The 27,278-nt window shown below is 43.4% G+C and overlaps 1 protein-coding gene across 1 annotated transcript in view; it reads right to left on the bottom strand.

Annotated features, from left to right (window-relative positions):
- The window catches only part of ahr2 (aryl hydrocarbon receptor 2), a 61,390-nt gene that overhangs the window by 3,288 nt on the left and 30,824 nt on the right, over nucleotides 1-27,278 (bottom strand). The window contains exons 3-11 of the mRNA XM_085795099.1: nucleotides 10,732-10,925; nucleotides 9,970-10,059; nucleotides 7,379-7,505; nucleotides 6,497-6,636; nucleotides 6,182-6,384; nucleotides 4,962-5,071; nucleotides 4,725-4,866; nucleotides 3,076-3,895; nucleotides 1,220-1,930 (exon numbers count right to left, since the gene is read on the bottom strand). Coding sequence (XP_085651225.1) covers nucleotides 1,220-1,930; nucleotides 3,076-3,895; nucleotides 4,725-4,866; nucleotides 4,962-5,071; nucleotides 6,182-6,384; nucleotides 6,497-6,636; nucleotides 7,379-7,505; nucleotides 9,970-10,059; nucleotides 10,732-10,925 — 2,537 coding nt within the window. The remainder of the gene's footprint in view (nucleotides 1-1,219; nucleotides 1,931-3,075; nucleotides 3,896-4,724; nucleotides 4,867-4,961; nucleotides 5,072-6,181; nucleotides 6,385-6,496; nucleotides 6,637-7,378; nucleotides 7,506-9,969; nucleotides 10,060-10,731; nucleotides 10,926-27,278) is intronic.

Here is a 27,278-nt window from a genome sequence, read left to right on the forward strand (position 1 = left end):
TCTCCTCATCGTTTCTGTGGAGGAAGCCAGGAAATAACTTGCCACAATGGCCCAGTCAGTGTTAAGTAGTTTACATGCAACAGGGGAAAATAGAATAACTGCCGGTGTCCTCCTCAACATAGGTGGTGATACGTGATATATGAACCCTTTCTGGTGGACTTTACTGTCACTGAGTAAAAAAAATGGAAATAAATTAGAGAAAACTTAAGAGTTCTCTGAAAAAAGGGTTTTGCCTGTCCAAATAACTTGGGTCAGGTCGGTCCATGGGCTTCCTTTTAAAATTATTTATTTATTTATTTGGTTATTCTGGTTGCACTGTGTGAAATGCACTCAATCGGCACTGACAACGATTTTTTAACTGTCTTAACTGTTGTGAAGTCTGCACACATGCATTGCCCAGTTTAACTCCGATTAAAGCGTTTATACATGCAGAAGAAAATCGATTTCCAATCACATTATCTGGGTGTCTTCGTCGGATTTTGAGAAATCCAGTATTACGGTAGTTGGACTAACGCATTTACATGCACTTCAGTTGTCCAGTTACAGTCAGATTAAAGGGCATTCGTAGGGCAGTCATAAAACGATAGATTCTTGAACAAAAACAAATATAAACGTCCACACACTGCAGGTGGGAGTATGGATGGTATGAAATGAACTGATCATATCTGAGGTAAACATTGATTACGACTGGAAATGCCCTTTAAAGGGACAACGAGGAGTTTCTATTTGGTTATAATAAAGTCTCACGTTAATGTGGATGAATCTACGCTACCCACACTTGTTAATGGGCCCAATTTCGATAAATATATCGTTCTGTCTCTATGGTTATTTTGTTATTATTAGTGGTGGTGGAAATGCTGGGCGAGCTGACCAGCGTTTCCTTACTTTCGGTTTCGTGGCGAGTCATGAGAATAACGCAGCCGAATCTCCGTTTATGGTCGGAACTACGACGGTATGTGATCGTCTTTGAACCTCTGACTTTAATTCTTGATGAATGAAAACATGAGTCTGTCTTGCGCCGGTCAAAGAATTTCACGGTGCGGAGGCTCATAAATGTAGTGTGAAAACGCTTCGCTTTTCCAAAACTCCTCGTTGTCCCTTTAAGGCCATAATTTGGTTTTTCCAACTGTCATGTCAACGTACTGAGTGGGAGAAGGACAAACAGCCTGAAAACAACATGGCCGCCACAGCAAACAGAAGGAAGTGTTGTTGTTTTTACCTGCGTCTGTTCACTGAAGTTGAGATACTGCTGCTGCTGCGGCACCAGCAGCTGGTTCTGGTTCAGACCGGCCGTCATCTGGTAGGACAGCATCACCTCGTTGGGGGTCGGTATGGACGCCATCCCCGGTACGGCCCCTCCCCCTCCTCCCCCTCCCCCGGGGAGACCCTGGTAGAGGCAGGAGGGCTTGGAGGAGATCTGGTTGGGACCGGCTGCGTTGATGCGCTGGCTGAGGTGGACGCCGTTCAGCGGCACCGAGGGGGGGCCGTTCCTGAACATGCAGCTGCTGGACGGCGCCTGAGCCGGCGGCTGCGTGTCCTGCAGGATGGGGAAGGGGACGCCGGGGGTCTCTGCAGTCCTGAACACGGGCCGGCCGTTGGCGGCGGGCTGCGGGGGGAGGCTACCCTGAAATCCTGGCATTTGGTTGAGGCAGGTGCCGATTGGCTGGTGCAGCTGCTGCTGAGGCCACGCCCCCATCGGAGCCTCGCCGCTCTGAGTCTGAAGTGCAAAGTGTCCCTGGAGGCAGCTGGACGAGGTGGGGTCTGCGGCGGCGAAGCCCGGCTCCTTTGAAATACTCCGGGGGTACGACTGCACGAAGCCGCCGTCCACGTGGTTGGCGCTGGGGGCGGAGCCGCTCCACTGGTTGCCCTGGAAACTGAACAGAGGGTTGGACTTCCTGTCGGCGGTCTGGTTCTGCATCGGGCCCGTGACCTGCAGGTGGGGGGGGGGGGGCGATATGGATACAATTTCATATCAAAAATAAAATCACAATTTCAATTTATCACAATGTTAAATCGAAAAAAGAAAACCAGACAGTTTAGGCCAAAGATCCTTCCTGAACTAATGTTAATCTAATAGTTGCAGTTTTGCCAACATGTGCAAACAACGTAAACATAGTAAAAGGTAAACAACAACAACACTCTGATGAAGTGCACTCTTGCAACATAAAAGGTAGCTTTCAATAAACATGAAAGTAAAATATCAATGAAGACATTACTGTTTGTTTTATTCAACACAGTCATTTTAAGAGGATTTAAAGGGATAGTTCACCCAAAATTCAAATTTCACTCATTATCTACTCACCCTCATGTCGACTAAGAGCTGTGAGAATTTTCAGAGTCCTCCATTCCTTCTCTGAGTTACGGGGGGGTCCACGCAGCAGAATTTGTCCATATAATGGTTGTCAATGGATACCAACTTTCTTCGTCCAAAAAGACACACCAAAAAACATCCAAATACCTCCATAGTGCTCGTCTGTAATGTCCCTCTTGTATTGAAGCCCAGACATGAGAAATTGTTCCGAAAAAAATTAAATAAGTCTATGTTTTAAGCTTGTTTGTAGCGGAAGCTCCCATTGTCTCGGTTCACTGCTCAGAACAATTTCTCATGTTGGGGCTTCAATACAAGAGGGACATTACAGACGAGCAGCATGGAGGTATTTGGATGTTTTTTGGTGTGTCTTTTTGGACAAAGAAAGTTGGTATCCATTGACAACCATTACATGGACAAATACTGCTGCACGGACCCCCCGTAACTCAGAGAAGGCACAGAGGACTCTGAAAATTCTCACAGCTCTCAGTCGACATGAGGGTGAGTAGATAATGAGTGAAATTTGAATTTTGGGTGAACTATCCCTTTAAGTATACTGTATCAAAACACTACATAGCTTATTGAAAAGGCTCAAATAAAAATGCAAACTAAAGTAACTGTGGTTAAACTTTGCAAAGGACCTTTGTTTGCGCTTTGTCATTTGGGGAAAAGCCGAAGCAATTCCATATACAATGGCAGATCAATGGCAGATGGTCTACACGCTCTAATCCTTCAGCATCTAACATGGTCATATGGCCCAGCCCTACCTGCAGGCTCCTCAGCTTGTTCTGCGTCTGAGCGCAGGAGTCCACCAGGGAGGGGTCGAAGCTCCCCGCGGCGGCCACGTCGTCAAGGAGACCGGGAGCGGGCAGGTCCATGTGGGTCAGCTTTAAGGTGGGCAGCCCGTTGGCCAGGAGCTGCGGCTCCAGCGGCCAGCGCTCGGGGCCGTGGTTCTGCAGGTCGACGGTGAGGCATGATGGGATGTCGTCCACGTCCAGCCCGGCCGGCAGCTTGAGGCCGTCCTCCTTCTGCAGCTGCTCCTCCACGTAGGACAGGATGTCGTTGCTGAGGATGTCGTTGAGGTCGTCGCTCATCTCTCCGCTGCCGGAGCTCATCCTGAGCAGCGTGCTCTCCCAGCTCTTCAGCTCCTCCGGCCCCACGTCCACCGTCTCCACCAGGCTGTTGTCCCCCAGGATCTGCTGCAGCGTCTCCAGCACGTCCTGCATCAGCGCCTCAGACTTCACCAGCCCCGGCGCCGGCTGCTTGCCGGGCGAGGCGGCGTGCTGCCAGACGTCTCCGGGGACGCTGACGGTGGCGTGGCTGTCGTCGAAGGCGGCGTCGTTGAGCGAGCTGAGCACGTTGGCGTCGTTGTGTTCACAGTAGATGGACTGGTCCTGCCTCAGCATGCAGCCCAGGATGGAGTCAGGGTCGATGTCGTACTCCTCCACCTTCCTCTGCTTGGGCGCCGAGCACGGGTCGGGGATCTCCACGGCCGGCGTGACGTCGTACAGCATGGCCTCGCCGTCGGCGAAGTTGAACGGCAGCTGGAGGCGTCGGAGCCGGAGCTGCTCCTCTCCTTCTTCATTTCTGAGAAAGAAGCCGTTAGATAATAAGTTCATTCATCAATCAGCTGATTAAAAAAAGACAATTTAGTCATTTTTCAGTCATTTATTTTGGCGTCTCTCTAAACTTTAATTCAATTATCAATAAAAATGTAAAGGAATGAAAATAATTATTAGTTTCAGCATAAAATAATTTGGTAACTTCAATACTCGTGTATCAAATTATCTGTTGGTTCCCGAATAACAATGAAGATTAGTCCACGTAACTAGTTTCTATCATCATTACCATCACTGCTCAGGTTCATTCACTCAACTTAAAGTTAATTTAAAGGGATAGTTCAACATTTTGTCAAATTGGCCCATTGCCATAATCCCTATAGTCATAGCAGTAGGTTCGTTACCTTTAATTGTCGGTGCAAGCTTTTTTTAGAACGGCGGAGCAGAGCCGTGAGCTGCTCAGAGCTACGCTACGGAGGCTCATGGGATTTCTTGGTTTCTCTCATCAAACTCATCAAATACACAATCCAACAACTCCACAACGCTCTGGTGGACAAGTTGTGACCTGCACATTCACCACGCTATGAGATAACACAACGTTACCAGACAGAGTTGTTTTAGAGGGAAATTCATGCAAAACCGCTGATGCGTAGTGTAGCTCTGCCCCGCCGTTCTAAAAATAGTTTACACCGACAATTAAAGGTAACAACCCCACTGCTAAGACTATAGGGATTATGGCAAATGGGTCAATTTGCCAAAATGTTGAACTATCCCTTTAATTTAAGGATAAAATTCAATCAAATGATGATAAACTGATTGTTTTATTGTCTATTTCTAGTTCTAGTGTCTTCACTTACGTCAGAACTCTCTGCCGGGCCACGACGAAGTCCGGTTTCCCCGCTTTGAAGACCACCCGGGCGATGGCCTGGACCCAGATCCACATCCTGGACTTGGTGAGCAACCTGAAGACGGTGAAGCCGCTGTCTCCGGTCTTCATCACTGGAGAGGGACGACACAGACATTGAATCAGACACATCCGTAACTCTGCAGAAGAGGGTTAGTAGCATCGTACTCTTGTTTCCACGGTTACTGACTTCGTAGGTGGTTGTCGGCGCAGTACATCATGTCGGCGGCGTGGATGAAGCTGTAGCCTGAACCCTTCATGCACAGCTCGGTCTCCGTGTAGCCCAGGACCAGTTTACCTCTGTGGAGCAAACACACCTCATGTCACACCTCTGAGTCCACTTCCTATCTTAACCCTCAATCTTTTTTTTTTTTTAGAACTTTTTATTTTAACATTTTACAAAACATTTCCTGACATATGACCTTGAAAATGTGTGATAGAATAAATAAAAAATAAGTAAATAAATAATAAAATGAATAGATGAATTAAAAGGGGAGAGAAGGAGGGGGGAATTAAAATAAGAATAAATAAAGAGTAGAAATTGATCAAATTAATTAATTAATTAAATTATTAACTTGATAAATAAAAATAAAAATAAGTAATAAAACACACATACATCTATACATCATCCTACACATTCATGTATACACATAACCCTCAATCTTAACCCTTATATGCACACTCCCTCAATACTGAGATTCTCTGACACGCCCCTTGGGAGCAAGGGCTACCCAGAATGCAGTGTTTTTTTTGTTAATAGACATAAAAATATTAAGAAAACCATTGTATTATCTTAGTTTAGGCTCATTTTATGGATTATTTACCTCATTGTTGCATATAATAACATTCTAACATTTTTTATTTTACCATCTTTAGTCAACAGCCGGCCGGTGCAGACGCCATGTTGCTGTGGTTTAGTTACTAAATGCTCATTTTTCTAATAATAATGTAGTTGTTAAGTTGTTTTATCAAGATACAGCCTACTATGTTAAATGTCTGAGCGTTTATCTAACCATAGTTCCAGCTGCTGTTTACCTTTCAATAAGCCGTGGTATGTGGAGACTTTCAGCTGAATGTGTCCCTGGTTGTGGTGTTTATACACATTATTTGTTTGAATATCAACTTAGAACTAACTCAACTAACTTATAGGCTACAAAAAAAAACTAATAACCAAACTAATAACTGACAGATAGTCCACAACAACTACAAAAACATGGACCTGATGGAGCTGTCGATGATAGCTGTGTTTGTGGCTCATGATTAAACTAAAGGGGCGTCCCATTTCTAGATCACAAAATATCCCTTAACACTTGGTTTTAAGGGGCTACTAAGGTTAAGGGTTAAGATAGGAACTGGAATTCACCCTTAAACAAGTCAATCATAAGTGTGTGTGTGTGTGTGTGTGTGTACCTGGTGTCGATGCCCATGGGCGTGAAGTCCAGCTTGTGTTTGGTCTGGAACAGCAGCGTCTTGGTGCGGATCTCCAGGATGGACGGCGGCTGCAGCGGCGTGGCGATGGCGAACAGAGCCAGCTGAGGGGGAACCAGCGTCCCGTCGTCCGACACGCGGCTCTGACCGTGGAGGAACTTGAGGCGTCCGCGGAAGTTCAGCGCCTGAGGAAAACCAACCAACGAACGAACGCACAGTCACGGAGTTAGTTAGAGCTCTGGCTCCTTCAGATGGTCTAGAAGGAGGAAGGAGTGGTCTGAGTGTTTGGTTTGTTACCAGGAAGCCGGAGGAGTTGTCGAGGAGGCAGCGGAAGCGACAGCAGAAGTTTCTCTCCAGGAAGGAGGAGTTCTCTGGAGGGACGGTCTGAGGGTCGTAGGTCATCACGCCGCTGCTGATGTCTGCAGAGCTCTGCTCACCTGTGGTCAAGCAAACGCTCCCATCAACACCTTTGGATCCATCCATTTCTTCATGCACTTTATCTATTTAAACCTGCACTTGCACTTGAAAAACTTTATAGAACTGTTGACATTACTGCACTTAATGTCTACGTATGAATGTTTATATGATGTGAATCACTGTTTAACTCTTTGTGTATTTTTTATTTATTCTTAACTCTACCTCTTATTCCTCTGTCTGTTTGTCTATTACCTGCCTGCGGATGTAAATTGGTAGGCTTGCTAACTCCGACACTGCAAAAACTCAAAATCTTACCAAGAATATTTGTCTTATTTCTAGTCAAAATGTAATTTCTAGTCAAAACAAATCTCATTATACTTGAAATAAGACTCATCACATTAAAAGTAGCTTGTTTTTAGACACTTTTTCACTTTTTCAGGGATATTTTCGCTTGAAACTTGAACTTAAAAATCTGATAGTGGAGCAAGTTTTTCTTTCTTATTACAAGCACAAAAAACTTGCTTTCACTGGCAGATTTTTCTATTTATTTCAAGTGAAAATTTGTTTGAAACAAGTGAAAATGATCTAAAAACAAGTTAATTTTTTAGGTGATGAGTCTTATTTGAAGTGAAAAGAGATTACTGTAGTTTTGACTAGAAATGAGGCAAATATTCTTGTCTTATTCTTGTCATTAATGAGTATTGTCCCTTTCAAATAAAATAAAATAAAATAAAAAGCGACGCAGGACTGGTGTGGACTTACTGGGGCTCTGCGCCGTGCCGTCAGGCAGCGTGGTGTCGGGCTTGAGGGCGAAGTGAAGCTGCCGTCTGAACAGAGCGCGGTCGTCCGTGTGGATCAGCTCGAACACACTCTGATGGACGACGTCCGACTGCAAACACACACACAAACACTCTGATGTTACATCTTTTCTCTGTGAGTCTGTCGCCGCGAGAACAGGATCATAACAAATATTAAATAACGGCTGTGCAGAGCCTGTGTGTGTGTTGGCACAGGGAGCTGAGGCCTGGCCCCGCTCCAGCTCCAGCTCCAGCTCCAGCTCCAGCTCCAGCTCCGTCCCAGACCAAGTGTTTGTCCTGGCGAGCTGCGTTCAAGAGCGATGATGCAAGTGCAAACACACATGCGGCGCGAACAATGCTCCAGTGGATGAACACCGCCGCTGACTGGAGGCTGGAAAACACAGAGGGGCCGTTGTGCTGCGCCACACCTCTCCACACAACACCCTCCTTTGTCACAGAGGGAGCTCAAAACAAGCCTCCACTCAGGATCTGTCAAGTTCAACTTTTATTTATTTTATTTCTTTGCTGCTTCCAAGTTACTTTCACATTTCAACTCTAAAAATAAACCGAGTCAACAAACCAATCGGCATCATCTCAATCTTCCCTATCAGGGAGAAACATAGAAGGTCATTTCAGTACCATTACACACATACAGTACAGAGCTAAACAAAAACATGTATTTGGACAATTGTGTTAAAGGGATAGTTCAACATTTTTGGCAAATTGGCCCATTGCCATAGTCCCTATAGTCTTAACAGTAGGTTCGTTACCTTTAATTGTCAGTGCAAGCTGTTTTTAGAATGCCGGAGCAGAGCCGTGAGCTGCTCAGAGCTACACTACGGAGGCTCATGGGATTTCTTGGTTTCCCTCATCAAACTCATCAAATACACAATCCAACAACTCCACAACGCTCTGGTGGACAAGTTGTGACCTGCACATTCACCACGCTATGAGATAATAACACAACGTTACCAGACAGAGTTGTTTTAGAGGGAAATTCATGCAAAACCGCTGATGCCGCGTTGCCTTCAGGGACAGTTTTTCATCAAGCAGTCTCTGTATTTCCCTCTAAAACAACTATGGGCTAATTTGCCAAAATGTTTAACTATCCCTTTAAAGGTTAATAATCAAGGTTAATAATAGACTGGTACTTCAAGCCATGTAATAGAGCTACTTAAAGCAGTTCAGGTCTCCGTGATCTTATATATCTGATCCATTTTGACCACCAACTCTCACATTTCTCCAAATGCATTTAGAGTGAACAGTCCCTCCAGTGTCGGTGCGTTGGGTTGTAGCTATTTCCCTGTTTTAGCTTTCTTTGCTCCAATTGATTTGCTCTCTTATCTGGTCTGGTCTGCTCTTCATCTCTTCTTCCTCTGCTCTGTGACTGTCCGTGGAGCTGCTATAGATAAAGTTTATAATGGTAATAAACAGTGGGAGCAGCTGGGGCATCGTGGGCTTCAACAGCCACCGCCGCCGCCTCCACAACAAAACGTTTCCTTCCCTGATCAGCATCCTGACTTCACATCGAGTCGTTAAAAGGCTGCGGTTCTCTCTCTGTGTGTGTGTGTGTGTGAGAGCTTTTTACCACGTGCACTCCCCTCCCGGCTACGTTTTTTTTTGGTTGTTTTGTTTTGTTTTTTTGTTTTCCTCCCTCCTCCTCCCACTGCAGACATCTCTAACCCCGGTTCAAACGGATGTGTTTACAAGTCAAGAGTTCACAGCCAACAAAGCAGTTCAGTTCTCATGCATGCATACGCATACACATGCCAAACGTGTTTCTGTCTGTGTGTGTGTGTGTGTGTGTGTGTGTCGGTCCGTTAAACGATGCACACATGGAGCAGCTTTAGAAGTGGCACGTTAAACCCAAGTATTTCAACATGATGCAGCTTTTTCTCTCTGACATAAACACCAACTCAGAGTTTGTTTGTTTTTTAACGTTTTAGCTCCAGTGTATTTCACACTTCCTGTGTTTTATTTTGAAGGGTTGATCCACAAAAACACCTCAGTGGGAGTTTTCCATCTCCTCTCTCTGCTTCTCTCTGGAGCTCTAGTAGCAACAGGTAGGGTTCAGCCAATCAGAAGACAGAAAATTTCAGGTAAGGAAGTGGAAGCCTCTTCATCAATAATATGGCCTTTTAAAATCTGGTATTTTCTATATGAATGAATGAATGAATGGCCCATCCCATACAGTATGGGATTACAAGACACATTTAATGACAAATACAAGAAAAAAGGCTAGACAGTCCTTCCTGTTGGTGTAACCTGCCACACAGGTGTGACACATAACTCAACTATATATCGCTCTTCGTCTCATTGCCCAAGCCTTTTCAAGAAATGAAGAAAATGCAAAAATATTCAACTGAAAAAGATGTTTTAGCTTCTCAGCATCGTCTAACCACACAAATTTGTTATTTGGATCGACCTTACTAAACAGTTTTTGTCTTAGAATAGAATAGAAGAGTCATAGAAAGGACAGTAGAACACAAAATGTCAAAATGAATGTCATATCTTTGTGTTTTGACTACTTTGATCAGAAGTCAGCCGTGCTCTCACCTGGTGGAAGCCCAGGAAGTCCTGGATGGTGGGCGAGGTGTAGAAGACGTAGCCCTCGGCCGTCACCACCAACACGAAGCCGTTGAGGGCCTGCAGACCAGAACAAACACAACAACAGCTTCACTTCCTGTTCCTTTGTTCATGATGTCATCACCTGGTTTTAAAGCCCCAGTATGTAACTTATTTGGCTTTTTATTAGCAAAAATCAAATATTGCTTTCATAAATACGTATTTCACTGAAGTGGAATCACAGCCGCATACAAATGAAAGCTTTCTGGTACCTTAGAATGAGTTGTTAGTGGACGACGCACCAAACCGAGGCGGCCATGTTGCATCGCCATTTTTTTTTACGTTGAGTGGCATCGTGACCGTAGGTAACCACGGAAACTCAGCAGAGCTGTGGGCTCGGCCTGTTAAAACTGTCACCACTGTGTAGTGTGAGGAAGGACGGAGGCACTGGTGTTGCATTCAGGTGCAGTCAGGCAGACGGCCGTCGGCAAACCAACCGGATGTCATTTTACTCCACGAGAGGAAGACGGTAAAACAATACCACATCACCATGACAACATATTGCCTCGTGCTGGCGGACCACTTGTTTACATAGACGCTTGTTTATCCTGTTACATGCAGCGTCTGTTGTCTGTCTGACGTCTGCCCCATTTCACATGAATGCAACATCAAGAATACGTTCCGATATGCAACCGCACCGCTAGATGGGGGGAATTCCTAGGCACTATACCTTTAAGGGTTGTTTTTTTTTACCTGGAGCAGCAGGTCGCCCTCCGAGAAGCTGACCCCGTCGATGGAGGTCACCTGTGGGGCGAAGGGGGAGGTGGCGTTGGCGGCGGTGACGGCGGCGGCGGCAGATGGAGTCAGAGCGCTGGAGACGTTTCCCCCGAACATCAAACTCCTCTCGCTGGTCCAGCTGGTGCCATTTTGGCTCTTCTTCATGGTGGCTGCAGAGGAAGAAGAAGAAGAAGACAGAGGAGGAAACCTTTAATTTTCAACCGTGACATTGAGATTTATTCGACTTTTATTCAACTTTCTCCTGTTGGTTTTTCTTGTTTTACCCAAAACAAGAAAAAAACAGGAAGTGGAACTAATTTGAGAAACAACAACAGCTGATTGCGTCTGAATGTACATTGTACATGTGTTGAAATTTTTTTTTTTTTTAAGTGAGAGAAGTGAGAGGAGGAGAAAGAGGAAGAGCAGCAACATCTCTGCCTGCGTCTATCAGGGTGGAGCTGCCTGGTGTTTCCTGTCGTCTTACAACACCGTCGCTCTGCTCTTCCTCCTCCAGCTGCTCTTATCACAGCCCAGAAAACAACCGCCCTAAAAATATCCTCTCAGGGAGGAAGCAGGTGGATGTGAGAGGAGGACAACAGTTAGAGGTGATGACTGACAGGCTGATGGACGACTTTCAGACTTTTTATATGTCAGAGATAGATTTTGCACTATTTTCTGAACAAAAAAATGTTTAAAGAAAGAGTCCGTAGTTTGTTTGAGCTTTTTGTTTTCTGCTCGGATGCAGTCAAACGCTCATATTGCTTTGCTTTAGCTTTATTATGGTTCTGGTTCTGGTCCATCCTCTTCTTTCAGGGGTTACATCGTGAACCAAGAGTTGTTGGCGTGTGCATGTCCTCGGGGGTTAATACAGAAACATATGGAAGCATCTGAGGTGAAGCTGCAGCTGTTTTAAATATTGAAGGGCAGAAAAATTAGGAAATGTAAAGTTTAGTATCATCTGAGAGTTGTAAAGTGAATATAATACAGTTTATGATCAGAATAATAAGAAAATTCTTCTACTTCATGTTTATTTGATAAAGAAAAACAACTAATCTGACTGTTTCTTTGTTGTTTTTTTTAGAAATACCTTTATTTACGTATTAACTTTTAATAAGCACTTTTCCCCAAAATGTTAAAGTCTCTCTCTCATGACACTGTGGATGAGTCAGATGAATGAAACAACCACAGAAACTGCTTCATATCATCAAACAGACATGAAAATGCCCAGTGAGAGAGCTCGGCCATAAAAGCCAGGAAGATGCCAGCGAACAGCTAAACCAGATGGGCTGGTTCAGACCATTAAAGCACAAAGAAAAAGGCAGCACTGTGATTAAAAACTGGGAAAATCTGCCTCCAGAGTGAAGTGCGTGAGGACGACCAGGTGGTATTATAGTTTTAAACTGTTAGAAAATGTTAAAACATTTGGTAAACAAACAGAAACATGGAGGGAGGCCGAGATCTGAACCGGTGGAAACAACAGAGTACAACAGAGTCTGGTTCAAAGAGACGCAAATCAACCGGTTAAAGAGACGGAGAGAGAACAGCACAATGCCCTTGTACCTCTCCTTCTTCTGCTGATTGACACCAGTGTCTGTTTTAAAGGGATAGCTCAACATTTTGGCAGATTGGCCCATTGCCATAATCCCTATAGTCATAGCAGTAGGTTCGTTACCTTTAATTGTCGGTGCAAGCTGTTTTTAGAACGGCGGAGCAGAGCCGTGAGCTGCTCAGAGCTACGCTACGGAGGCTCATGGGATTTCTTGGTTTCCCTCATCAAACTCATCAAATACACAATCCAACAACTCCACAACGCTCTGGTGGACAAGTTGTGACCTGCACATTCACCACGCTATGAGATAATAATAATAATAATAATTCATTAATTTTGTATAGCGCTTTTTCAGTGACCCAAAGACGCTTTACAGATGCAGTAAAATACAACACAAAAAATAATAAATAATAAATAATAATAACAGGACGTTACCAGACAGAGTTGTTTTAGAGGGAAATACAGAGACTGCTTGATGAAAAACTGCCCCCGACGGGAACGCGCATCAGCTGTTTTGCATGAATTTCCCTCTAAAACAACTCTGTCTGGTAACGTTGTGTTATTATCTCATAGCGTGGTGAATGTGCAGGTCACAACTTGTCCACCAAAGCGTTTTGGAGTTGTTGGATTGTGTATTTGATGAGTTTGATGAGGGAAACCAAGAAATCCCATGAGCCTCCGTAGCGTAGCTCTGAGCAGCTCACGGCTCTGCTCCGCCGTTCTAAAAATAGCTTGCACCGACAATTAAAGGTAACAAACCTACTGCTATGACTATAGGGATTATGGCAATGGGCCAATTTGCCAAAATGTTGAACTATCCCTTTAATAGTGATAAACAGTGTCATTAATAGTCTCAGACTCTGCAGTTCACACTCCAAATATTCAAGCATTGTAACGTAACATAACGGCAGATTGGGAAACACAGTTCAGACCAAATCCTCTGACTTCAACAGACTTTTATTTCTAAATGTAAAGATATGTCACTTCCTGTCACAGACGACATCTTTTTCTCAGCAGAGACTAAATGTAAACATCCACCTCAGAGGAAAGTGACACTTCCAGTAATAAAACCAGCAGCAGTCCAAACAGAAACTGGGCAGGACGCAACTTGTCGCTGGTTGTATGTCGACTCCATCATCAGACGCTCTGACACGTTTCCTACGACTGATGTGACGATAGAAGCTCGAATATAAAACACAACACAACACGACGGACGACGCAGACGAGACGACGTGGTGGAGTGAGGGGCTCGTTCAATCACAGATATCAAGTAAAGATGTTTGTGACCCAAAAATGAGACGCAGGAATTTTCTTTGTCTTTGGTTTCACTGTGGTTTTAGTGTAAGTGTGTGAAGCGTGGGGGGAGAGTGGGGGGGGGCGGTGGTTTCTGTTGGGACATGCCCAGCGTTGGGCCCTCGAATGCACAATCATATACACTCATAGCTGCAGGCGATGGGGTTCAGTGTCGGTCTCAGCTCGGCAACAATGAGCTATTTTAGCAGCTCAGAAGAAGAAGAGGAGGGAAGGAGGAGGAGGAGGAGTGGAAGAAAGAAAGAAAGAAAGAAAGAAAGAAAGAAAGAAAGAAAGAAAGAAAGAAAGAAAGAAAGAAAGAAAGAAAGAAAGAAAGAAAGAAAGAAAGAAAGAAAGAAAGAAAGAAACGACTCTACAAATCAATCAATAACAGAATAAGTAAGAAATGAAATAAAACCTGAGGGGACCCGTGTCGGCGCCCTGGGGAACTCCCCTCCTCTGGTTTCTAAACGCTGAGGTTTTAACGAGGAGCAGCTGAGTCCTGCTAACGAGCAGAGGCCTCGTAAAACAGGAGAAACCCCAAAACCACCACCACCACGGCCCCGCCCCCTCCTCCCTCCAGCTCCTCTTCTCCTGTGGCTTCACAGTCAAGACGAAGAAGTAGAAGAAGATGAAGAAGAAGCTTCGTTTGATCGCGAAAACAAAGCCCAACAACTGTGATTCTACAGTGAAGTTTAATTAAAATAGAGCTCAGGTGGTTTGACAGAGACTTTATGAGGCCGTAAAGAAGCTAAAAGTGCTCAGCTGTTCTGCTTCTTCACCTTTGACCTTTGACCTTTGACCTGGAAAAAGTTATTTAGATTCTTTAGGCCCAAAATTTTGTTGCTTCCTCTTTCTTAAAAGTGACGATTTGATGCTTTACCGCAATATTTTTTGTTCTGTTTTCACTCTGAACAGACGTTTTATGGGTCAGGATTATTATAGTTCATTAAAACTAAGACTGAAACTAAAGTTGAGTCAGATAACATCAGTCTAGTTTTAGTTTTCTTAGAAATGTCTAAAACTGGATTATTCTATTGGATTATTCTGTATGTATTTAAGTGACATTATGTATGGGTTATTGAAGTTTTTAATGGTATATTTGTGTTTTGTTGTCATTATTTTGAGATTTATATCCTGTATCAGATGTATTTTCATTAAATTTCATTAAACTAAAAGGTAAAAATCCTACAAATTTGGAAGTTCATCTTCAGAGGTCTAAAACCTGAAGAACTAAAACTAAGACTAAACTAAATAAAACTAGTCAAACTAAAACTAAACTGAAAAACTAAATAAAAATAAAGACTAATGAAAATTTGAAAACTATAATAACCTTGTTAAAGGGACAAGGAGGAGTTTTGGAAAAGCAAAGCGTTTTCACACTACATTTATGAGCCTCCGCGCACCGTGAAATTCTTCGACCGGCGCAAGACAGACTCATGTTTTCATTCATCAAGAATTAAAGTCGGAGGTTGGAAGACGATCACATACCGTCGTAGTTCCGACCATAAACGGTGATTCAGCGGCGTTATTCTCATGACTCGCCGCGAAACCGAAAGTAAAGAAACGCTGGTCGGCTCGACCAGCATTTCCACCACCACTAATAATAACAAAATAACCATAGAGACAAAACGATATATTTATCTAAAATGGAGCCATTAACAAGTGTGGGTAACGTAGATTCATCCACATTAATATGAGACTTATTTATTGTCGCAGAATTTTTCGTTCTGCCGATGGAGAAGCTCCTTGTTGTCCCTTTAAGGGTGAAATAAAAACAAAAAATAGGAAAATAATTGATAAGGGAAAGTAAATCCTTCATTCTGCGTTGGCTGCAGAGACGGTTTTCTAGGTTAAGATTTTTAAAAAGAAGCTGCACTTGTTGACCCTGTAATCAAACCCACAGTACATGAAATCATTTTAGGCTGGTGCCCCCCCTTCCCTCCCTCCCTCCCCTCCTCCTTCCTTTCCTTTCTATCATATATGCAAACACCCCGCACCCCTCCTCCTTCATCCCTCCATCCCTCAGCCTCCCACTCTGAAGCACTTTGTGGTTTCTCTCCACTTTGAAACTCGAGAGCTGAATGGAGTCATTGTTCTCCATCGCTTTGGACAGCAGGATGGAGGGAGGAGGGGGAGGAGGGGGAGGAGGGAGGGGGGAGGAGGGGGGGTGACAGGAGATCGGCATCACTGACACTCATGCTCCCTCGCATTTCATTCCCAGCAATGCTCTCTCTCCCCTCTCCCTCTCTACGTGCGATCCTCTGGCTGCAGGTCTGGACACGACTGCTGCAGAGAGGAAGAAGAGAAAAGACCTCTGCTCTGAGAGACGGAGGGGGGGCCGGGGGGGGGGGGGTCGAACTCACAGCCACAGACACGGTCCGTGTGGTGGTGGTGGTGGTGTTTAAACTGCGTGTCTCATGTGTGCAGTTTCCTGTTGCCTGTTTGATCCAGGAGAGTTTGTTTCATTTGGCCCACAGAGCTCAGACCACATGTCACTGCAAAAAACAAACGGTGGCGGCGTCCGTCCAGCAGGGGGCGCCGTCACGGACCACCACACACCTGCACTGCATGAAAGGCACCTTAAATTTACCTTTTCTTCTCTAGTAATGTTTCTGTTTTACTTTGAGATGCACTTTGTCGTCAACTTCTGGATAATAATTCGTCTAAAATCAGGTTTGGCGTCATTTTAAAGCACATTTCTCTGAAATAACCTCATGATATTGGCAAAATATTTCATTCACAACTATACATTTCTAAATTGTAAGAGCTCTCAATATTTGGTGACTCACTTAAAAGTATAAAGTCTTAAAATGCATGTCTATATCAATATTTATTAGATCTTTCCCTTCATCAAACCCCAGAAAACTAAATTTGATTTATGTATTGTGATATTATAATTCTAATTTGTCATGTTTGTGTTTGTATTTAGTTGATTTAGTTAATTTTTTGTTTTATTCTATGTCTGTGTTATATTTTACTCAAACACTGATATGTTTTGCTTAGTTTTAAAGTGCAATTCTTATTGAAAACTACAGCATTAAAGGTGTAAATTTAAACCTGCTGTGATCCGAGTGGTAAAAATAAAACGTAATTTATGTTTTTTACGTGTTTAAGGGTGAAAGTGAAAAGGTAAACAAGCGGACCAGGCCTGGATTTAGGTGAGCGATGATTCCTCGTGCTGTCACTCGTTTCCTACGACGGCGCTGGTGACCTCTGACCTCTCGCTCGCTGCGATAAAGGCTGCAGAGTCTGGAGGAGACGTCTCAGCGTTTACATTCCTGTGTCTGAACGGCAGGTCGACCCACCACACCCACACACACACACACACACACACACTGAGATCATACCAATCAGTCATGAAGCAGAGGGCGACTTGAGGAGTTCATGTGCAGAGCGCTCGCTGCTCCTGACTGTCCACGAACGCATCACGCTGTTGGTATTTAAATGATTTATTATCATTAATCCAACGACTAACGATTGTTTCTGGTATTTATCCACGTCATTATGAAGAAAAACTGTCGGAATAATAATTAATTTCAATTGATTGATTTCATTTGAAGAGATTCTGCAACTTCACTCAGCTTTTATTTTGAAAGGGCGTATTCAGATAACGTCTCTGTGCCCCGGAGCGACGACGCAGTGAACGCAGCTCGCTGTGGTTTCTGTGGAAACAAAGGGATATTTTTTTTTATTGCTACAAGTAAAACTGTGACTCTGTGTGTGTGTGTGTGTGAAAGTGAGAGAGAAAGTGAGAGAGAGAGAGAGAGAGGTTGAGAACGACAGAGCAGATTTTTTCACACGAGGGAAAAACAGAAGCAGAGTTTGGCAACAGGTTGGAGAGAGAAAAAAAAATGTTTACACAGAGAAAGTGCAGAGAAAGCAGAAGGTCGGTCGACATCCACACCCACAGAGAGAGAGAGAGAGAGAGAGAGAGGATGAGGAGGGTCGAGCATTAGACTTCAACACAACAGATGGAAATACGGCTAATTTGCTGTAGTTGCTGCTTTAATGCACACACACACACACACACACACTTACTCACATACACACACTTACTCACACACACACACACACACTCAGCCTCGCGTGCGAACTTTCAACCCCCGGCATCCTGAGCCGAGAAAGGAGAGGAAGGAGGTCGGCGGAGGGAAAGACAAGGAGAGAGAGAGAGAGAGAGAGAGAGAGAGGGAAACATTTAGCATGATTATTATGAGAACACACACACACACACACACACACACATGGTGGCGGCGGCTGCCAAAGCGTCTGATGCTTCACTGTGTTTTGAACGGTTCACATGATTACATGTTCTCCACTCTGGAAACTGGTAAATGTCATTATACAGTAGAAACTGGTGAGGGAGGGGGGAAGAGGGGGGGGGGGGGGGTGTGAAGGGAGGTGAGAGGAGGAGGAGATGAAAGAGGAGAGGAAAGAGAAAGAAATGGAAGAAGAGGAGGTGAAGAGGGAGGAGGGAGGACAAGGAGGAGGAGGAGGTAAAGAGGAGAGAAAAGAGAGAGAAATGGTATAAGAGGAGGTGCAGAGGGGAGGTGAATGGGAGGTAGGAGGAAGAAAGAGGGAGAGGAAGGGGAGAGGAGGAGGAGAGGGGGGAGAGAGAGGCAGGAGGTGAGGAGAAGGAGGTATTGGGAGGTGAGAGAAGGAGGAGATGAAAGGGGGGAGGAGGTAAAGAGGAGAGAAAAGAGAAAGAAATGGAAGAGGAGGAGGTGGAGAGGGGGAGGAAGGAGGGTAGGAGGAAGAGAGAGGGGGAGGAGAGGAGAGAAGGAGGAGGGGGAGAGAGGGGCAGGAGGTGAGGAGAAGGAAGTAATCGGAGGTGAGAGGAGGAGGAGATGAAAGATGGGAGGAAGGAAAGAGGAGAAGGAGAAGAGAAAAAATAGAAAAGGAGGTGAAGAGAGGGGGAGGAAGGAGAGTAGGAGGAGAAGGAGGGGAGAGAGAGAGGAAGGAGGTGAGGAGAAGGAAGTAATGGGAGGTGAGAGGAGGAGGAGGAGAAAGGGGGAGGGAGGAAAGGGGAGGAGGAGGTAAAGAGGAGAGGAAAGAGAAAGAAATGGAAGAAGAGGTGAAGAGGGAGAGGAAGGGGGAGGAGAGGGGGGAGAGAGAGGCAGGAGGTGAGGAGAAGGAGGTATTGGGAGGTGAGAGGAGGAGGAGATGAAAGGGGAGGAGGAGGAGGTAAAGAGGAGAGGAAAGAGAGAAAATGGAAGAGGAGGAGATGAAGAGGAGGAGGTGAAGAGGGGGGTGAATGGGGGAGGAAGAGGAGGAAGGAGCAACAGCCAGTAATCTGTAATGGAGTTTGAAGCATAATGTAGCTCCGGTGCTCTTATCGCTGTCGTGCCATGGAGCCATTGAGGACAGGAAACCCCCCCTCCCCTCCTCCTCCCCCCTCTCCTCCTCCTCCTCCTCCAACACACACACACACACACACACACAGTAATGAGCTGGGAGCAACAAGCGTCTGAACTGAACCTGCTGCAAAAACCCACACATTTAAACACCAGAGCTGCAACAATTAATCAGATAATCGAACAATTATCCATTATTAAATGAGTCGTCAACTATTCTGATAATCTAATAATCAGTTTGAGTCGTTTTTTAAAGAAAAAAAAGTCCAAATTCTCTGATTCCAGCATCTTAAATGTGAATATTTCTGGCTTATTTGTTCTTTAATGACAATAAACTGAGTCTCTCTTTGGTTTGTGGACAAAACAAGACATTTGAATAATAATAAAGAACTGATTGAATTACTGTAATTGATAATGAAAATAATGGTTGTAGTTGCAGCTCTAGTTAAGACTCGGTTCTGCAGGTTGTGTGGTTGCATGTACTGTACTGTATGTGTGTTGTAATTTGTCTTGATGTAAAAACATGGTGACAACTTCAAGTGCTGCAGCCCTAGCAGGTTCTTATGACCGGTGGCAGCTCTGATGTTAATCCACTTAAAGCTTATTAGCTGCAGGAGGAGGAGGAGGAGTTTCTAAAAGTCACTCATTCTTTTATTTATGAGGTTTTATTTATATAAAACTTTTATTTTGACAGGTTTTATCATCCTTTGTTTCAACTTCCTGATGTCCTCTTCTTCTTTTTTCATATAATTTAACAATTTATTTGATTCTTCATCAGGGAAAAAAAGCAACATATTTGATACAATCTCATCTAGAAAAAGTGGTTGCGGTAACACTTTACAATAAGGGTCCCTTTAATTAACATTAGTTAGTACATTATTAAGCATTAATATATAAACTAATGTGTTAATTAATGCTGAGTAATGCATACATGATGATAACTAATTACATTATTCAACTTTTAATTTATTAACTAACTTTGAGTAGTAAACATGAATTAACTGCTTACTAATAGGCTACATTAATTAATGTGTTTCCTAATCCTAAGTAATACATAATAATGATTGTTAATATATCTGTAAACAGTTAATTAATGCTTAATAATGTACTAACTAACGTTAATTAAGGGACCCTTATTGTAAAGTATAGCCTACCATGGTTTCACATGAATGGCTGTTAACAGGACATACCAAAATATATACCATATTTCTTTAATTATTTGCATATTAGTCATTTTGATAATTTACATAAAGCTCTTCAAGACTTTATTGAATAAAAATAGAATTTGTGTTTAGTCATTGTTCTGCATCGAGCAGCTAAAATGAAAAACCAAACATCATCTTTATCTCTGTAAAGGTTGATGTTTGTAGTTTTAAGAAGCCGGTTCCCGTCCTCTTAACGTTGTTTACAAAGCGCTTCATGAACAAGGTTGTTACCATTGTTATTATTATTATTAGAAGAAGTTATTCAGGAAGCGAACCGACCGACCAGCCAGCCAGCGAGGCAGCCAGGCCGTGGCGTGGTAAACCTGCTGCTTATTGATTACAGCAGCAGCAGCGTGGGCACCGTGCCCTGAGCGCTGACTGACAGGCGCTGTTAGCAGCAGCAGCAGACGACAGGCTCGGCAGGCCGCCAGCAGAGTTGCGTGTAAAGAGTTTATTTAGACAAGAGAGAGAGAGGGAAGGAGGGGGGAGAGAGGGAGGGAGGGAGAGAGGAGGAGGAGGGGAGAGGAGGAGGAGGAGGGGGGGGGGGTGTTCAAACCTGATGGTAAAGAAACGAAAACTCATGAACCAAACGAAACGTTAGAGCCGAAGCGAAGCAACTGAGCTCATCAGATCTGAGCTTATATAAACTCTGAGTGTGTGTGTGTGTAATGGAGCAACAGACACAGTTTAAACAGCACTAACACACACACACACACACACACAACTCACTGTACAAACAGACGTTGCATCATGTGCGTCGACACAAATTGTACTAATACGCATCCGTGCACAAGTATAAATTCATGCACATACAAACTGGTGTACAAATGAGTTGCACTTTGTTACTGGAAGAGGTGTGTGTGCGTGTGTGTGTGTGTGTGTGCGTGTGTGTGGGTCAGTGTACTTTGCTTGGAGACACTATCAGCTCCATCAGAGCAGTTGGCTGGATCTAATCAGTTTTCTTCAGTGTGTGTGTGTCTGTTCATGTCTGAGTGATACGTTTCCTCTGCCAAATGTTCTTTCTCTTTCTCTCTTTCTTCTCTTTATCTCTTTTTATCTCTCTCTCTCCGTCTTATTCTGTCGTTTCTTATTTGCTCTCGCCCCGTTTTCTTGTCCGACTTTCCACGCGACGCAGGAACCAAGAGAGAGCGAAACACGAAACCAGAGAAGGAAGGAAACAGAAACGGAGATAAAGCTAATAAATAATCAGCAGAGTGATGAATGGATTCAGCTCTAAAATCAATGAAACACGCCAATAAACTAAACAAGCTGCAAATCAGTGATTAAACCAGTCATTATTTCACTATCTGATTATTTATTCTATTGATTAGTGACGATTAATAATCAAAGATGCCTCCTGTTGACGAGGTTTTCACTTTATTTTTTATCGAGGACCAAGAAAAGCATCAAAAAGTTGAAACTAATCAATAATTTCGCTAATTTTGATAATCAATTCATTGTTTTAGTGACTCAACGGGGGAGAAAGTTCTTCATTTTAATTATTATATAGGTGTTGAATCATGCTGCGTTCACGGCACGTCAGAAAGTGGGAAACTACACGCTCCGACTTTGCATAAATGATCCGAACCGAATTTGGACTTAGAGAGACAAGCGATTATTTCTGGTATTTATTGACGTCATTATGAAGAAAAACTGTCGTAATAATAATTAATTTCAATTGATTGACTTCATTTAAGGAGATTCTGCAACTTCACTCAGCTTTTATTTTGAAAGGGCGTATTCAGATAACGCCTCTGTGCCCTCGAGCGACACAGTGAACGCAGCTCGCTGTGGTTTCTGTGGAAACAAAGGGATATTTTCTTTATTGCTACAAGTAAAACTGAGGGTGTATTTGATTATTTATTCTAGTGATGATTAATAATCAAAGATGCCTCCTGTTGACGAGGTTTTCACTTTATTTTTATCGAGGACGAAGAAAAGCATCAGAAAGTTTAAACTAATCAATAATTTCGCTAATTTTGATAATCCATTGATTGTTTTAGTGATTCATCGGGGGAGAAAGTTCTTCATTTTAATTAACCCTCCTGCTGTCCTCCTGGGTCAAGGAAGGAAGGACGAAAGGAAGGAAGTTAGGAAGGAAGGAAGGACAAAGGGAAAGAAGGAAGGAAGGAAGGATAAAGGGATAGAAGGAAGGAAGGAAGGACGAAGGGAAAGAAAGAAGGAAGGACAAAGGGAACGATGGGAGGAAAGAAGGAAGGGAAAAAGGAAGGAAAGATAGATGGAGGGAGGGAACAGATTGGGTCAAAAAAGAAGGAAGAAGTAAGGACGAAGGGAAGGAAGGGAGGGAGGCAAAAAGGATTGTGGAAGGAAGGGAAAAGGGAAGGAAAGAAATATGGAGGGAGGGAGGGAACAGACCAGGTCAACTGGATCAAAAGAGGAAGGAAGAAGAAGTAAGGACGAAGGGAAGGAAGGAAAGAAGCAAGGGAAAAAGGATTGTGGAAAGAAGGAAATGAGAAAGGAAGGAAAGAAGGAAGGATGGAGGAAGGGAACAGAGAGAAGGACAACAGGAGGGTTAATTATTATATAGGTGTTGAATCGTGCTGCGTTCAGGAAAGAGGGAAACTACACGCTCCGAGTTTGCATAAATGACTTAGGAGAGAATGAATGATGATGATGTTTGGCGCCCCAGTGCATCATGGTAGTTGTAGTTAACGCGTGTCTCATCGTAAACCAACCAGGTGGATGAGGAATGGTCTTCCCGGTAGGAGGAGCGATGCAGCGGCTCCTCGGAGCTCTTCTCTTGCGTCACTGATGAGCGGAGTGAAGTGAATCAGAGGAAAACCCAGACGACCTCAGCAGCTTCCTGCCTCGGCTCGGCGGTGGGCGGTTAAACTCAGAGCAGCTTCCTGTCTACGGCGACGTGATTCACCTGCACGTGGCCTCACACGTCGTTAAGGTGGACCGAGGAGTTCTAAAGATGGTTTCCTCTGACATGTTACACCTTTTTTTTTTATCAATTAGAGTCAATATTTTGATTATTTCATTGCATTACGATCCTGTTTGGACTCAAACATCCGCAGAAACTTGCTGGAATCGAGCTTTCTTTTTATTTTTTTTACAGTTTCTGTCATGTTTCTCTTCACCAGACTTGGCTGTAAGAACGCCGTTAAGAGTTAAATGACAGAATCAAGCAATAAAAAGTGGTCAAATTGAGTTTTTTCAAAATAAAAGCCAGCGTTCAAACCCAAACTCCAGCCAGCGGAGGTGTCTGGTCGCTGCGCCTTTAAAACCCTCAACCGAGCCGCTCTCCTCACAGAGGACACGCCACATGTTGCGGGCGCCACGAGGCGGAAGTGGTAGTACTTGGCTGCCACTGTGGTGAAACACACACACACAAACACACACTGATACACACACATTCACATTCACTATGTAAATGTGAGTGATGGTTCATTATTTCCACTGATGCTGCATCATGGGCGGTTTGACTCAGAGATGCGGGTTGAACATGCACCTGCTTAGAAATACTGGAAATATCCCTTTAAAATGAGGAAAATATCAGTTTTAATGTTTAAAATAATTAAGAATCAAGTCTGAGATGTCATTATTTCATCTTTTTTGGTTGTTTGAGGCAGGAAAAAAAAAAACTTAGTGTGAAGAGTGAGTGTTTTCAGCAGACTGACTCCAGGTCAGTCGCTATCACAGCACAGCTGCACATCTGCACAGCTGCACATCTGCACAGCTGTGGAGAGAAGAGGGGAATCTGATCTGTGGAGGCTTTTATTGATTTACATCAGAGACAGACAGCTGGACGCAGACGGAAACCAGATCCTGCTGCTCCGTCTTATTCACACATCGCTCATTTAAAACCATTTTCCTGCGAACAATCACAGTTTTATTCTGGAGTTAGCGTTCATTCATCAGCCTGAGGTGGATGGTTTTGAAGATCTGTACTTAACTTTTAAGTTTGTTTTTTTTTTCTATCAGGACTTTTACTTTTACTCCACATTTAAAAGTTAAAAAATATACTTTTACTCTGTTATTTTGACGTTTGCCACCTTGTTACTCATAGATAGAAAAATAGAAATATAATTAATCATCATGATTCCCTCACTTTACATGGTGTTTTTTTATATTTCATTGACCTGAAAGTGAAATAAAGAGAACAAGGGGAGAAACATCTTTGGTTGTTTTGCTTCTTTTTATGCATACAGGTACTATAAAAAATACTTTACTTGTACTTTTGATACTTAAGTATATTTAATGTGAGCTACTTTAAGACTTTTACTCCAGTGATTTCATTATAGGTGAATTTAACGTCTACCAAAGTCATTTTCAGTGATGGTATTTGTATTTTACTTAGTTAATTGTAATGTAATAAGTTCTTTATGTGGACTCTCTGGTTTGACACCACAGTTCCTCTTTCTGGACCATTTCCTTTCAAAGTTGTGGACGACTTTTTTTTTTTTTATGTTTTTTTTTTTTCTACTTCCTGTTTCACATAAAAACGTCTTCTTGATGTGTGAAACTGTCGTTCCTACAGTACGCCCCTACTGTATGTGTACATGTCGTATTATGTAAATATACATCATACATGCAAATATGATGTGTGTGTGTGTGTGTGTGTGTGTGTGTGTGTGTGTGTGTGTGTGTGTGTGTGTGTATGTTGTGAAGCTGTGGGACATGTGAGGACACACTCGGCGTGACACGGCTGAATGTCGACGAACTGGTTTGTTCCAGCTCGTCTGCAGGAATGTGCAACACACACACACACACGCTGCATTAAATATTTGCAGATAAATGTGTCTCCTACACGCTGGTTTATGGTCTGTGCTCACGTTTCACCTCCAGTCTGTTGACATGGCAACAGGAGGAATCAGGTCGATCAGTTACTGACACACAGGTTTTTATCGATGACGTCTCGTGATGATTTGGTTGTTGTGGCTCTTTTAAATTATCAGAAAAACCGCCAACTTGTTTTTTATTTATTGTTTCTACATTATCTACTTTTACTTGATTTGTTTTTATCTCATCTTGCTTCATCTCTACGTCTCCTATATGTACTCATACAGATCTTGACTCCTCCCCATGCTCTTAATCTTTTCTCGACAGGTTGTGTTGACTGTCTGATGTGTGAATAAATAAAGTTTTCTGAATTGAACTGAACTAAATGTAAATATTTCAATGTCTGAAATCAAATTATTATCAATTATTATTATTATATGACATGTTGTGTTGGATGAGACGGTGAATGAATGTTGATCTGTTGACTTTGGGTTGTGAGTGAAGACAGTGGGAATCTCTCACCTCCCCCCTCCAACGCCGCCATGTGGGGTGGGGGGGCAGGTTTTATATGTCGATACCCTATAAATACACACCACTCACCACATGGTTAAAAATATTTCTGCTGCTGCTGCTGCTGCTGCTGCTGCACACGAGGGACGGACGGCGACGGCTTCAGGAGCTCTGTCAGCTGCTCCCAATAGGAAACACATGATGAGATGATGTCTACAGCTGCTCTGTAACTCACTACCTTTACATGACAGTTGAAAAAAAACAACTAATTATGGCCTGAATGAATCTGACTATAACTGGACAACTGAACGCGTTAGTCCGACTAATACCGGACTAAGACATCCAGATAAGGTGTGACTGGAAATTGATTTTCTTCTGCACGTGTATTCGCCTTAAAGGGATAGTAGCATTTTTTTTAAAGTGGGGTTGTATGATCTACAAATAGCCCCTAAGTACTTTAATTGCAGTAGAAGACTCTCTGCACTCCTCCCGTTAGCAACGCCAGCCCATAATAGCCCTGCCCAGAGATTTACAACATACAGTGTTGTGAACAGACCCAAAGAAACAGCCTATTTTCACGGCCTAAAAGAGGTTTTACCTGAAAAAAAATACACAGTTCCATTGTTCGCTATAATATAACTTTTTCCAGCCCTTCAAAGTGCAGGAAAAACACAGTTTTTATTTGGAGCTAACCAACTCACGTATCCCTCCGCCCAGGGTTAGCGCCCACCAATCAGCAGTTGGTTAGCTCCAAATAAAAACTACAACAATTTTTCATCAACTTGCACATGTGCAACCAGTAAATTTGCTGCTTTTTTGTTGAAACACTGGTGAAACGTGGACGAGGCGACTCAAAGACTCTGCAATCTGTCACTACAGGAGGCAGCTCAGTGTGTGCGAGGATCATGAATGGAAAGGAAAATGAGATTTTACAGTGTGCGCCTCTAAATTTTCAGCTTGCGCTCCTAAAAATTTTAAGTCAGGGTTCACTTAACTTGTTAATTATCTGCTGTTTGTCATCAGACATTTACAGAAACAGCGGCTGTGCAAAGACGTGAAGAGGAAACACTGGAGAAGATGTTTCCCTCAAAGAATAAAGATTAGTTTTTATTTCAAGAGTTCACGTTGACAGTTTTTAGTGTCAGTGCTTCTAGGAACGTGTGTATGTGTGTGTGTGTGTGTGTACGGTTGATTTAATCAAACACACCCGAGCCGTCTGTGGCAGGACGCCCACAGCAGGTGGAACCACAAGCAGATAATTATAAACTAAACTACCGTCGCAAATGAGTCCCACTTGTTCTGCACAGAGTCTAAAGGGTTAAATCCCCTCTGTGTGTGTGTGTGTGTGTAGTGATGTTACACAACCAGAGCCATTGTTTTGGTGCTGGGCCCAGCGGCGGCGGCGGCGAGGACGTCCAGTTCATCGACATGTCTGAACCAGCTGGAGGAGGCAGCGGCTTCTCTTTCATCTACAGCAGCAGCTCCAGTATGTAAACACACACACACACACACACACACACACACACACATCTGACAACCCCACCGATCAATCACCGACTCCAACGACTGATTATTGATCAGCTCACACATCTCAACTCTGATTGTTTTCTGAGCCGTGCGATGGAAATAAGAGCAGATTTTCAGAATAAAACAAATCCTGCAAGTGTTGGATAGTTGTGGGCGGGGCTTTGTTGTGAACTTGTGACATCACAAAGTTCAGGAAGTGCATTAGTTAAGCGTTAAATACTGAATTCATCATTAGTATGTAGTTTATAAACAGTTAAACATGTTTTACTCATCATTAAGCACTAACTGTATTTATAACTCAACTCAACTTTATTTATATAGCACTTTAAAACAACCGTAGTT

The sequence above is a fragment of the Trachurus japonicus genome, chromosome 2 (genome assembly GCF_045865225.1).
Source record: "Trachurus japonicus isolate A0001 chromosome 2, Traja_1.0".
Taxonomy (NCBI): domain Eukaryota; kingdom Metazoa; phylum Chordata; class Actinopteri; order Carangiformes; family Carangidae; genus Trachurus; species Trachurus japonicus.